Genomic DNA, 14,165 nt, shown 5'->3' with positions numbered 1-14,165 from the left:
GAGACAAATCTAGTCTGAAAATTAGATTCGGAGCAGATTTTCGGTGTGAATAAAATCCAGGTTTACATATCTTATAACCAGGATGAAATAGTTTTTATATTCATAAGTTTTACAAGCTAGAAACATATCTTATAGACATTTAAGAATGGTTATTTGCATTTTTCATAGTCTCACCCAGAATTGTCAGGATTTTTATGTTTTGTTTTTTGGCCCTATCTAGCTTCCGTACTTTCTGTCAGAACATCCTGCAAGGTGAACATATCAGATTCCCAAATTGAATGGATGTGTTGTTTGTTCAGAACAAAGGAAGAACTTCTCCAGAAGCAGCATCAACAGCCTGACGGACACGTCGCAGTACCAGGTGGAGGTGAGTTCTGCTGGTTCTGGTTCGACTCTGGCCACCGGTCGGGTTTGCTGAAGCTTCAGGAACCTCTTCGTCTCTCAGCACCTCACCACGTTCGTTTTGGACCGGAAAGATGGGATGATCACGGTGGACGACGGCGTGCGGCGGCTGCGCCTGCTGGACGCCAAGGGGAAGGTGTGGACGCAGGAAATTCTACTGCAGGTGGAGGACAAGGCGGTCAGCCTCATCGACCTGGAGTCACAGGTAGAATGGGAAGTCCAGAACCAGAACCTGTTAGAACCTCTGGCTGGTTCTGGATCAGTGTGTTTTTTCGATCTGGACGTTCAGCTCTGATCTGGTATGAGTCTTGGGACGCCGCCCTGAGGAACCCCTCTGAATTCATTCAGCTCTGATTCATATTTCGAGTCTGTAAGGAGTAGATCTATGTTGAAAGCGCCGGCGGTCCGATGCGTTTCAGAACGAGTTGGAGAACTTCCCCATGGGCTCCATCCAGCACTGCCAGGCGGTGATGAACGCCTGCAGCTACGACTCCATCTTGGCGCTGGTTTGCAAAGACTCGGGTCAGAGCAAGGCGGATCTGCACCTGTTCCAGTGCGACGACATCAAGGTACCGGGCCACGATCCCGACCCGTCTCATCTCAGCACAGACAATGGTTTTTGTTGCTCCAGCGTTTTATTTCTGTATTCACTGTCGTACATAGCAGCTGTTCCAGATGTGTTCTGTCTCGTCAGTTTGGTTCTGATGGAAATATTTCCACACCTGGGGCTTTTATGTTTCATCTGGAATCAGATGTGGAAGGATTTATTCCTAAAAGTTAATTGAAGTTAAGGATCAGACTTGTCATGTTTTCATTTAAAGGAGATCACACGGGACCGAGGACACGACCCTGTGGGACTCAAAATCTGACTAAAGCTGGTCCTGGTCATTCAGACCAGCCTCAACAGAGCAGCTGGTGTTTTCTGAGGTTGTGTGACTAAAATGTGTTGAAGGTGTCGTGTTCCAACAGGCGAATCTGATTCACCTGGACATAGAAAGTGCCATGATCGATGCCAAAGGGGGCAAAGTAAAGAAACGACCTGAGACGCTGAAGTAAGAAAACCTCAGACACTTCCTGATGCGCCTTCTAATGCTGGCTGCTGATTGGCTGATTCATCTTACAGGATGATCCTGAAGAGCGACGGCATGATCCCGCCTCCACCCACGACCCCCGCCCCCGAGGCGCCAGCCTCATCCAATCAGGACAACAGGGGGCGGGTCGCCGCCTGGTCAGCATGGGCCAATGAACAGCAGCACTGTGAGTGATGTCATAAAGGGAAGGAAGGGGAGGGGGTCAGTGACCTTGTGGATATGCAGAACGAGCGCCTCAGAACCTCCGCCATGTTGTGAGTGGCATATATTTATTGGGAACAAATAAAATTACATTTAAGCAAAAATTTCACAATAAAAGTCATGCATTAACAGAAGTTGAACTTAAGTTTGACTTGCATTAATAATCAGGTGTTTGGCACCGCTAGCTAACATGTTAGCTGTGCTAATACTAAAGCATTTATCATAAATATTAGCGGAAGCTAATGCTAAAGTGACAGCACATATTATGTTGTTACCCAGAATGTGTCAATGACACAACATGAGGTATAATAAAGTATAGCGCCCTCAGCAGGTTGTTACACACATACCCGCACTTTTGTGCATCAGGTAGTGAAACTTTCACTCAAACTATATCGACATGAAAACGCTAAAGCGCCAATTTAACACTCTACATATTCTCTAACATTGTATCATATCTTACTCTCTGCTGTCCATTTTATTTTGTTTCTTAAGTAGTTATTTAGGGAAAAAAGAGAAAACACAACTACTGTAAAAAATAACCGCATAAATATAAACATCTACTTTGAATAATTAAGTCAAAAACCTTCAACACAGATTTTTAACATTTTTATATTCTAATAAATTAACGTTTCTTAGACTAATTAATTTAAAGAAACTCAGTGTGCTAAATGTTTCCAGCTAAGATGTTAAGCTTTGCTATTAGCAGAAGTTTCTCCTCTGATTATAATTATTATCAGTGACCATCATCTAGAAATCATAATAAGTTAAACACCACAACCTGAAAACACAGATTACATTTCCAGTTTCATCGGGATTATAATCTGTTCTTCTGCAGCTTCATGGACTGGTGAGGCTGCTGGTCTGAGCTCCTCTCCATGCTGGTTTCCAGTTTAGTTTTCACAAATATTAACTGGAGCTATCCGCAGTTAGTGGATGGGACCAGTTAGTGGATGGGACCAGTAAGTAGATGGGTCCAGTTAGTGGATGGGTTCAGTTAGTGGATGGGACCAGTTAGTGGATGGGTCCAGTTAGTGGAATGGGTCCAGTTAGTGGAATGGGTCCAGTTAGTGGAATGGGACCAGTTAGTGGATGGGACCAGTAAGTAGATGGGTCCAGTTAGTGGATGGGTTCAGTTAGTGGATGGGTCCAGTTAGTGGAATGGGTCCAGTTAGTGGAATGGGTCCAGTTAGTGGAATGGGACCAGTTAGTGGAATGGGACCAGTTAGTGGAATGGGTCCAGTTAGTGGAATGGGTCCAGTTAGTGGAATGGGTCCAGTTAGTGGAATGGGACCAGTTAGTGGAATGGGTCCAGTTGGTGGAATGGGTCCAGTTAGTGGAATGGGACCACTTAGTGGAATGGGTGCAGTTAGTGGATGGGTCCAGTTAGTGGATGGGTTCAGTTAGTGGAATGGGACCAGTTAGTGGAATGGGTCCAGTTAGTGGAATGGGACCAGTTAGTGGAATGGAACCACTTAGTGGAATGGGTGCAGTTAGTGGATGGGTCCAGGTAGTGGATGGGTCCAGTTAGTGGATGGGTTCAGTTAGTGGAATGGGACCAGTTAGTGGAATGGGTCCAGTTAGTGGAATGGGACCAGTTAGTGGAATGGGTAAAGTTAGTGGAATGGGACCAGTTAGTGGAATGGGTCCAGTTGGTGGATGGGTCCAGGTAGTGGAATGGGACCAGTTAGCGGAATGGGTCCAGTTGGTGGAATGGGATCAGTTAGTGGAATGGGTCCAGTTGGTGGATGGGTCCAGGTAGTGGAATGGGTCCAGTTGGTGGATGGGTTCAGTTAGTGGATGGGTCCAGTTAGTGGGTGGGACCAGTAAGTGGATGGTACCAGTAAGTGGATGGGTCCAGTTAGTGGATGGGTCCAGTAAGTGGATGGGTCCAGTTAGTGGTTGGGACCAGTAAGTGGATGGGTCCAGTTAGTAAATGGGTCCAGTTAGTGGAATGGGTCCAATTAGTGGATGGGACCAGTAAGTGGATGGGACCAGTAAGTGGATGGGTCCAGTTAGTGGAATGGGTCCAATTAGTGGATGGGACCAGTAAGTGGATGGGACCAGTAAGTAAATGGGTCCAGTTAGTGGAATGGAACCAGTTAGTGGATGGGTCCAGTTAGTGGATGGGTCCAGTTAGTGGATGGGTCCAGTTAGTGGATGGGACCAGTAAGTGGATGGGTCCAGTTAGTAAATGGGTCCAGTTAGTGGAATGGGTCCAATTAGTGGATGGGACCAGTAAGTAAATGGGTCCAGTTAGTGGAATGGGTCCAATTAGTGGATGGGACCAGTAAGTGGATGGGACCAGTAAGTAAATGGGTCCAGTTAGTGGAATGGAACCAGTTAGTGGATGGGTCCAGTTAGTGGATGGGTCCAGGCTCACAGCTGGCTCACAGCTGGCCACAGTTAGTGGATGGTTCCAGATTTAGTGTATGGGACCAGTAAGTAAATGGGTCCAGTTAGTGGAATGGGTCCAGTTAGTGGATGGGTCCAGTTAGTGGATGGGTCCAGTTAGTGGAATGGGTCCAGTTAGTGGATGGGACCAGTTAGTGGAATGGAACCAGTTAGTGGATGGGTCCAGTTACTGGATGGGTCCAGGTAGTGGAATGGGTCCAGTTAGTGGATGGGACCAGTAAGTAAATGGGTCCAGTTAGTGGAATGGGTCCAGTTAGTGGAATGGAACCAGTTAGTGGATGGGTCCAGTTAGTGGAATGGGACCAGTTAGTGATGTATTGTAAGTCAGAGTGGGCGGTTCCAGGCCTGGAAGTTTGGTCTTCTGTGACCTGTAGCTGTTTCTCCACCTCCACACACCTGAGTCTCCTAACGAGCTCGTTAGCAAGAGAATCTGGTGATTGAGCGTGTTGGACCAAGGAGACTCTAAGCTGCAGGACGTCGGCCCTCTGGGACCGGGACGGGATGGCCCTTTGTTCTAAGCAATGACCCGCGTGGCAATGTGTTGCAGGCGAGCAGCAGCAGCCGTCGCAGGACGACGGCGCGGCGGACGTGTCAGCGCTACGGGTGGACCGGGATGTGGTGAGGCTCACAGCTGGCGCAGATTTCTGCATGGAGAAAGTTAAGCTGATTGCAGACCCAGTTTGATTTGAACATAATCAGAGTTTGGAGGAAAATCAGCTTAAAGTTTAGAGCAGCAGGCCGACTGTTGGTTCAGGTTTAATCATTAATGCCTCAGCAAACTGACTCGTAATCCACGTTGTTGTTCGTGCAGCAAATCCTGAACCACATCCTGGACGACGTGGAGTTCTTTGTGACGAAACTGCAGAAGGCAGCTGAGGCGTTCAGCGAGCTGAGCAGGAGGAAGAAGGGCAAGAAGGGCAAGAAGAAAGGGCCGGGAGGTGGCAAATTCAGACATTACTGTTTCTAATGCAACATATGAGATATTAGAAATAATCTCAATATTTAGACTTTTTTAATATACATTATTTATTTGATATACATTTGGATATTGGTTCAAATTTAAACATTAATTGTGTGCATTTTGAAAACTATGGAGTTAGTTTTAGTTGATTTTTAAATCCCAACTAAATATTTTCCATGTTCGTTTTACTAATGATCAAAATTAGTTGTTTTCCATTCTAAAATATGAGGACTATCAACAAAAAACTTTTTCGACCTCAATTTTAATATTGTTTACTTGGGGTTATTTTGTATTTTAATTTTAATTCAATTATTTGTTTCCTAAAATGACTAATTGTTTTTGTTTTGAGGAAATAACACAAAGATTCCACAATAATTGGCTTTAAGTAAATAAAATAAAATCAGGATCTAAAGAGAAACAATTGATGTGGCTGTGCTCGTTTCGTCCACCAGAGGGCGTCCTGTCCCTGAGGGCCAAGCCTCCCAGTGAAGAAGAGTTTGTGGACTGCCTGCAGAAATTCAAACATGCTTTCAACCAGCTGGTAACTGGTTCTAGTTCATTTAAACTGGTTTGGTTCTGATCCATACGATAGCCAGGGGGTTACTGGTTCTGGTTCTGCAGAACCTTTTGACCGTCTGCTCTGACCTGCAGGCAAAGCTGAAGGACCACATTCAGAACCCTAGTGCCGTGGATCTGGTCCATTTCCTGTTTACCCCGCTCAGGATGGTAGGTCCAGGAAGTGACATCACTAACGGTGGATCCGCTCCAACAGAACTGAGCAGAATTCCAGGGTCTCTCTGTCCCCAGGTGGTCCAGGCGTCCGGCGGTACCGAGCTGGCCCGCAGCGTCCTGGTTCCGCTGCTCAGCAGAGACGCCATCGAGTTCCTCCACGCCGCAGGAACGGCTGAAGAGCGCCACCTGTGGGTGACTCTGGGCGACGGCTGGACCAAGTGCAGGTCAGAACCACGACCCGGTTATGTTCTATACCGGACCTGGTTCTTTTCAGGTTCTTGTCTGATTTTATATTTGGCCCATATTTCTTCCTGTAACAGAACAGAGAACAGGATGGATAAAGTCCTGCTTCTGGTTCTGTGCTCTTCTCATGATTTCTGTAGGCTTCAGTGAGATTTTCTTATTTTCATATTTGCTTTATGTTCTCATCACAAGTTTCTCCTCGCTTCAATAATTTATTCTGTTTCCTGTAAGCAGCCTCTGTCTGTTTTCATGGTTACTGATCTGCTGCTCCGTGGGTTTTCCAGGCTGGAGTGGCCAAAGGACCACTACTTCCCCCAGGTGGCGCTGCGGTTCCGGGACGGCTGGGAGCCCCCTGCGGTTCCGGCTGTGGCCCCGAATCGGGAGCAGGAACTCCTGCAGCTGGCCGAGAGCCTGGTGAACGCCGACGCCCGCGGCGCGGCCGACCTGCGGCCGTGTTTGGAGGTCGGTCGATCGGACCCTGACAGAGGCTCTGGTTCCGACGCCCGCTAACGCCTTTCATGTTCTGTGTTTCTGCGGCAGGGGGCACTGCAGCGGTTTCCTCTGGCTGACGGGTACGCTCTCCATAACTCCGCCCACAAACGCTTCCAGGTCCTGGACCAGAACACGGCCGTGGCTGCTTTCAAACACGCCGTCAGCCGCCGTGTGGACCGGTAACCGCAGGTCACATGACGCCCTGGAGAACTGGCCCACGCCGCTAGTGGGTTAGGGGTTGGGGTTAGCCCCTAACCGCTAACCCCCCCCAGCTAGCCGCAGCGCTAGCCACTAGCACTGCCGCTAACGCTGCGTCTAGCGCCATTGGCTCAGTCATTAGTAAATACATGAAGAATCAAAATATAAAGAATATATTGATGGTTTTAATAGTCACTCTAAACATTTAAAAATACTGATTTATTTTTATTTACATTTGAAAATTGTAATAATTCCAAATATTTAGTATTTATGTGTTCAATGAAGATAAAGATTAAGTGATAAATTTTTCTGCAGCTCAATTTGAGTTTTCATAAAAAATATTAATTATTCTGACATTTAAAAGAGTTTATTAGGTTTTTCTATTTATTTGTAATTATTTCTTTAATTGAACGTATTTTCCATAATTTGTACTTTTTTGGTTCAATTTTACGTCATCTATTGATAAAAATCAAAGGTTGTTTTCGTTCATGTATTTATTAATGTTTTAAACTGATGAAGTTTGGTTCTTTGTCTTTGTTGATTCTGTTCTTCATTCCTCTTTTCAAACCAGATCATCAGACTTTCTTCCATCTTTAAATACTTCTGAACTGCACCAAAAGGTTCTGGGTCGGGTCTGGATCCAGAACCTTTTGATCACAGGGAACATTTCTCCAGGGCGTCTGGCCCATGTTGGGTCTGTTTGGATCCGTTACCAGACTCTCGGATGCTCCTAGTATTGGCGCTGCTGCAGTCCGGTTCTCATCGTGACCCATTCTCTCCCTCAGGACTTTGGACCCTCAGATCCAATTGGATCAGAACCTCTTTGCCAAATCAAAGTACGACTTTGTGGCGAGGAACAACACGGAGCTGTCGGTCCTGAAAGACGAACTCCTTGAGGTAATCGGTTCTGGTTCTGTTCTGAGTCCGAATGATCATCTTCTTTAGAACACAGAACCAGAACAAGCAGGTTCTGCTGAACTGTCAGGAACAATTTCTAGATCAGGAGTCAGAGCTGCCGGACCCTGGGTTCTGTCTGGCAGGTTCTTGATGACCGGAAGCAGTGGTGGAAGGTCCGGAACGGCGCTGGCGCTGCCGGCTACGTTCCAAACAACATCCTGGAGCTGACCAGAACCTCGGATCTGACCGGCCGTGGAGACCCGGTCTACAGCCATACCATCCAGGTACCTCACCTTCCTCCTCCTCCTCTTCCTCTTCTTCATCATCATCATCATCTCGCTCATCTTCATCCATATTTCGTTTCTCTTGGCTGAAGCTCATGATGCCTAAGAAGGAGTTTGAGTTGTTTAAGGTAGGAAGAGCCGCCTCCGGTTCTGATGCTCCGGTTCAGGTTTTGATGCTCTGGTTCTGTTTCCTGGTTGCTTTGCTGTGGTCTCTTAAAGGAACAGTCCCTCATTTCTGAACGATTTGGGTCAGATTCATGTCTTCATTTCTCTGTATCTCAGAACCATCCTTCAGGGTCGGACCGGGTCTTTACCCAACCCAGTTATGATTCTGGTCCTTTTTCAGCGTTTCTCCAGAATGTTCAGCGCAGAGTGATGGTGGTTCTGACCCACCTTTCGGCTTTAGTCAGTTTCTCCGTCCAATCATAATCAGCCTGTGTCTTCTGCTAGATTGCTTTCTGTCCAGTCAGAGCCCAGTAGATTTGATCTCTGATTGGTTCTGGAGGAACTGGACCTGAAGGTTCTGTGAACCAGTCCACGTGAGGTTCTGACCCACAGCTGGTCATTTCCCATCAGAACCAGCATAGCCAGTCGGTCCAGAGGACGGGTTCTGGTTCTGTATGTCTGCAGATTGTTGGACTGTTCCTTTAATCGGCGTGGAGCCGCGGGTTGCTCAGCCTGGGAGGGAAAAACGGGTTTCAGTGAAACTCTTCGTGAATCCACAGACGACTAAACATTTAGTTTAAATATTTAGCAAATATTTAACTCCACACTAAACATTAGTTAGCCTTTGAATTAAATAAAATATTTAATTCAAAGGCTAAATATTTAACTTACTAACTAAATACTTATCTCCATAAATAGAAAGCTAACTATTTATCTTTAAACTATGGCATTTACAAATTGACTTCTTAAAAATAAAAACACAATATGACTTATGAACCCTGTTTTTTTTCTCTTCTGACTAAATAACCCAAATTATTGCTGTGAGTTATGACTGTGTGACTGCAGTTGGTTCCTACAGTAGAGTCCCTGGTGGTCAAATTTAGTGAGTTCATGGTGAATAAAACATGTTTTATCTTCTGACCTCCATCTTTGCTCCATTTCACTTCAGCAGCAGTTACTGGGAGAGTTAAACGAGGTAAACCATCATTTCCTCATCGTTCGGGATGATCCCAGAGAACTAATAACTCATTTACCAGAAAATCCATCAGCTGAACAAAATCCTGATTTCATCTGCTGGTTTTTATTCCTGGCCTGGATCAGGCTAAAGCTGAGCAGCCACAACTAAATTAGCAGGAGCTAACGCTAACCATTGAGTCAACTGTCTCTCATCTTCATCTCCTTCCTGTTAATGGCTGGTCTGAGATGCGCTAACAGGAAGTTCTGAGTTTCTGATCCTGATAAATATTACCACATTAAAGTCGTAAGAATATGATGACCAAAGCTGAAAACACTTAACATAAAGTTCATCCATGTCATGAAAATGAATCAATTTAAGGTAATTTGTTTAACCACTTAACTGGCGGTACCGAAATCACCAAAAACATCTGAAAACAAATTAAATCAGCTGCTATTTTCTCTTTTTGCTGTCAAAAATACTTTAATTGTAAGTAGTTTGTAGCTATTATGTTTGTAACACAAAAGAAATAGAAAAATTTTGCTTCACCCAGATTTTTCATTTTTATTTCTTGTAAATGCACATTGAGTGTTGAATATATGGACTGGAAAACACAATAAATCTGTAGAATAAAGTATTCTGCTCATAGATTTCATGACTGATCAAACTAGCTCAAAAAGAAATGTCACTTTGGACATGTTTATTTTTGAGCATGCACAGATGTTGTCCAAGTGCCATTTGGACAACATCTGACATACAAACTTCAAATGACTGTAAGTCCTCAGTGCTTCAACAACAGTCAGGGTCTAATGAAAGGCAATGACCTGAGGAATCCTCTGGTAGACACATTATTACTGATAGTGGAAATTACTCATAATAAATAAAATAGCATATCTGTCAAGTTTTGGAATTGACAATACATTTAGCAGGTTGCCGCCACTGTTAGAGCAGGGAGGGATGGACAGAGAGGCGATTATCAGTGTACAGTCAGACCTCCTCCCTCTTGCGATACACTACCACCACCCTCTGATGGTACGCTAACCCAACCCCCTAATGATACACTAACCCAACCCCCTAATGATACGCTAACCCAACCCCCTAATGATACGCTAACCCAACCCCTAATGATACACTAACCCAACCCCCTAATGATACGCTAACCCAACCCCCTAATGATACGCTAACCCAACCCCCTAATGATACACTAACCCAACCCCCTAATGATACGCTAACCCAACCCCCTAACGATACGCTAACCCAACCCCCTAATGATACGCTAACCCAACCCCCTAATGGTACGCTAACCCAACCCCCTAATGATACGCTAACCCAACCCCCTAATGGTACGCTAACCCAACCCCCTAATGATACGCTAACCCAACCCTCTAACGATACGCTAACCCAACCCCCTAATGGTACGCTAACCCAACCCCCTAATGATACGCTAACCCAACCCCCTAATGATACGCTAACCCAACCCCCTAATGGTACACTAACCCAACCCCCTAATGGTACGTTAACCCAACCCCCTAATGATACGCTAACCCAACCCCCTAATGATACGCTAACCCAACCCCCTAACGATACGCTAACCCAACCCCCTAACGATACGCTAACCCAACCCCCTAACGATACGCTAACCCAACCCCCTAATGATACGCTAACCCAACCCTCTAACGATACGCTAACCCAACCCCCTAATGGTACGCTAACCCAACCCCCTAATGATACGCTAACCCAACCCCCTAATGATACGCTAACCCAACCCCCTAACGATACGCTAACCCAACCCCCCAACGATACCCTAACCCAACCCCCTAATTATACGCTAACCCAACCCCCTAATGATACGCTAACCCAACCCCCTAATGGTACGCTAACCCAACCCCCTAATGGTACGTTAACCCAACCCCTAATGATACGCTAACCCAACCCCCTAATGATACGCTAACCCAACCCCCTAATGATACGCTAACCCAACCCCCTAATGATACGCTAACCCAACCCCCTAATGATACGCTAACCCAACCCCCTAACGATACGCTAACCCAACCCCCTAATGATATGCTAACCCAACCCCCGCCCCAGACATTGGTGAGAAAAAGTCCTGTAAACACCGTAGCACATGAGGGTGCACAAAGCTTGACTTTCCCTTCAGCATGTCACAGCAAAGGCGCACCTATTAGGTGTGATTATGTATGCAGCTGGTGGATTCATGTTAAACCAAACCTAAAACCCCTGATATCTTTATGACAGACACGTGTCGGCTACACATCAATGGCTTTAGATTTAGTTTCCAAGTTGACCTGTCAGAAAGAATACAGGCATGTCAAAACAAGCTCAAATCGCTCTCTGGATATTATTGACTTGGGAAAAATAATTTCATTATTAGTGGAATGCATTGTCGGTCAAAGGGGGAAGGCTCTAGGCTGCCATACAAAAGCATCATAGTGGACACCAGCAGAGTTTAAAGAGGAGAAAAAGGCAGAGAATTCAGACAAATTCGATTTGTCCCATCGATGGGGCGCCGCCAGTTAAAAGGGTTAAAAGGCTCTAAACTGCAGCCATGTTGAAAAACGTCCTTCGTCAAGTGGCTGATGGGAAATCTGAGGAGCATCCAGCCTGAGGGGTTAGTATGCTAATGTTTATGCTACTACCTACATATTGCTTCAGTGATGGGCTGCAGTATGAAATCAGAATAGTTTCCCCAGTTCCAGGTTTTAAGGCGCACCTTACTGTGACCTTTGAACTTCTGATAAGGCTCCAAACATCATGTTTGGAGCCTTAGTGTCAGGAAGAACCAGACACTAAAGCGATTCTGTTTTCCAGAAACAGACCACAAAGTCGGACACACCTCCAGGTAAACCTCAGATGTCCGAGGTCCCGTCGCCGCCCGCCCCCAACCGGCTCCCCACGCCGCCACTTCCTCCACCCGCCGCAGAACCTGGGAAACCGAGCAGCATCACGCTCAGCCGCAACAACAGCAGCACATCAAGCGACGCCGGCGGCACCGCCGCAAGGGAGCCGGGTGCACAGAGAGCCACTGCCGCCGCAGGACGTGAGTTCACTCCTCACAGGAAGTTGTAAACAGGAAGCTGTAAACAGGAAGCTATAAACGAGAAGCTGTAAACAGGAAGCTTTAAATGGGAAGTTGTAAATGGGAAGCTGTAAACAGGAAGCTGTAAACGGGAAGCTGTAAACGAGAAGCTGTAAACAGGAAGCTGTAAACGGGAAGCTGTAAACGGGAAGTTGTAAACAGGAAGTTGTAATGGGAAGTTGTAAACAGGAAGCTGTAAACAGGAAGCTGTAAACAGGAAGCTATAAACGGGAAGTTGTAAACAGGAAGTTGTAATGGGAAGTTGTAAACAGGAAGCTGTAAACAGGAAGTTGTAAATGGGAAGCTGAGCCATTATCAGAACATTGTTGTCTGAAAACTCCAGACTCAAGCTGAGTTTTGTGTGTTTTTTTGACCCTCTCATGTCCTGTCGTGGTTCTGGTTCTGCAGGCAGAAAGTCCAATATGGAGGAGGTCCAGGACGAGCTGGTTCACCGACTGACTTTGGGTCGGAGCGCCCAGAAAAAGTTTCAGGTTCCGTCTCAGAGCAACAGCGGCAACCTGCCGGCTCCAGGAATCACCTATGACTCTCCGCCAGACGAAGTGAAGGCCTGGTTGGAGGCTAAGGGCTTCAGCCCAGTGTGAGTGCACCGGACCGGGCCTCTGGACCGGACCGGACCGGGCCGTGACTCCTTGCTGTTTCTCTGCAGGACGATCAGCAGCCTGGGCGTTCTGACCGGAGCCCAGCTGTTCTCCCTCAACAAGGAGGAGCTGAAGACGGTTTGTCCCGACGACGGGGGACGGGTCTTCAGCCAGGTGACGGTCCAGAAGGCGGCGCTGGAGGTGAGAACTCACCAATAATTCACCAATAATTCACCAATACGTCTGACATGTTCTCACATTAGTGCTTCATTTGCTCCAAATTAAAACAGAAATAGATTAAAATCAAAAATAAGATATTTTCTGGGGAAAATCGAAAAAGGAACATTCTAAAATTCAGTCCTAATATTTGGATAAAATATATATATAAAAAATAACTGATATATTAAAATCAACATTAGTTGTTTAACAAATTCAATAAAAGTAAAATTTCACAATTTCATTGAAATTAATTACAGTAACATTTATATTGAATAAGAAGTCAGTGTTTTAATTGAATTCAATTAAACTGAGAAATTCAGTTTTATGTTGTTAAAATATTACATAAAAATAAATTTGTTTTTGGACGAAACTGGATCTGATTTTTCTGCCTTAAAAAGTTAAAAAGCCTTAAAGTTCTTATTTTTTTTCCTGGATTAATGAAATAATTACATGACAAAATATCAGATTGAAAATGAAATCAGATTTTATCTCACTTCTGATGATGACGAAGATGTTCACCTGGCAGAGCTTCCAGCCGATTGGTCCGTTAGAGGAGAACCTCCAGAATCGTAGGACCGTTTCATATTGTCCCTCTGGCCTGACCCGGTCCTCTAAGTCCGAGTCAGGTCCGGTCCCGGACCGGGACAAGGTCCGAGTCAGGTCCGGTCCCGGACCGGGTCCAGTCCGATCCTGGTCCCGGTTCTCCAGCGTCTGTCTGCTGTTGCTGTCTGCTTCCCTCCTGCAGGTTTTCTTCTGAGCCTCCTCTGATCTTCTGACCGGCTGCATTCAGGTACCATTTCTCCTCGACGTTTCCACGGCCCGGTTCTGTTGGCCAGAACCGCAGTAAAGTCAAATGGACCGGACCCAGACTTAGCTCCCAATGAATAAATTAAACAGACTCTGACTTGAAAACCAACAGAAACTGAAGTTGAGTAAATATTTGGAAACACTTTAATTGACGGGTTGTGAATAACACTGTAATAAACACGTCATAACACTATCATAAACATGTCATAACACTATCATAAACATGTCATAACATTATCATAAACATGTCATAACATTATCATAAACATGTCATAACACTATCATAAACATGTCATAACAGTCATAAACATGTCATAACAGTCATAAACATGTCATAACAGTCAAACATGTCATAACACTGTCATAAACATGTCATAACAGTCATAAACATGTCATAACACTGTCATAAA

The 14,165-nt window shown here is 45.5% G+C and overlaps 1 protein-coding gene across 5 annotated transcripts in view; it reads left to right on the top strand.

Moving 5' to 3' along the window:
• The window catches only part of eps8a (epidermal growth factor receptor pathway substrate 8a), a 31,631-nt gene that overhangs the window by 12,828 nt on the left and 4,638 nt on the right, over window positions 1–14,165 (top strand). For all 5 annotated transcript variants that reach the window (XM_055020749.1, XM_055020747.1, XM_055020750.1 and 2 more), the window contains 19 exons: window positions 300–367; window positions 446–607; window positions 822–971; window positions 1,372–1,454; window positions 1,526–1,659; window positions 4,654–4,724; window positions 4,918–5,044; window positions 5,520–5,608; window positions 5,719–5,793; window positions 5,875–6,023; window positions 6,327–6,504; window positions 6,583–6,713; window positions 7,518–7,629; window positions 7,773–7,913; window positions 8,006–8,041; window positions 9,028–9,054; window positions 11,863–12,091; window positions 12,539–12,728; window positions 12,798–12,930. In XM_055020749.1, the coding sequence (XP_054876724.1) occupies window positions 300–367; window positions 446–607; window positions 822–971; window positions 1,372–1,454; window positions 1,526–1,659; window positions 4,654–4,724; window positions 4,918–5,044; window positions 5,520–5,608; window positions 5,719–5,793; window positions 5,875–6,023; window positions 6,327–6,504; window positions 6,583–6,713; window positions 7,518–7,629; window positions 7,773–7,913; window positions 8,006–8,041; window positions 9,028–9,054; window positions 11,863–12,091; window positions 12,539–12,728; window positions 12,798–12,930 (2,285 nt within the window). The remainder of the gene's footprint in view (window positions 1–299; window positions 368–445; window positions 608–821; window positions 972–1,371; window positions 1,455–1,525; window positions 1,660–4,653; window positions 4,725–4,917; window positions 5,045–5,519; window positions 5,609–5,718; window positions 5,794–5,874; window positions 6,024–6,326; window positions 6,505–6,582; window positions 6,714–7,517; window positions 7,630–7,772; window positions 7,914–8,005; window positions 8,042–9,027; window positions 9,055–11,862; window positions 12,092–12,538; window positions 12,729–12,797; window positions 12,931–14,165) is intronic.

This window comes from Poeciliopsis prolifica, unplaced genomic scaffold (assembly GCF_027474105.1).
Source record: "Poeciliopsis prolifica strain line A6 unplaced genomic scaffold, Auburn_PproV2 SCAFFOLD070, whole genome shotgun sequence".
In the NCBI taxonomy this organism is placed as follows: Eukaryota; Metazoa; Chordata; class Actinopteri; order Cyprinodontiformes; family Poeciliidae; genus Poeciliopsis; species Poeciliopsis prolifica.
Note: the sequence above shows the minus strand (reverse complement) of the source record. Positions and strands in the feature narration are given on the sequence as shown.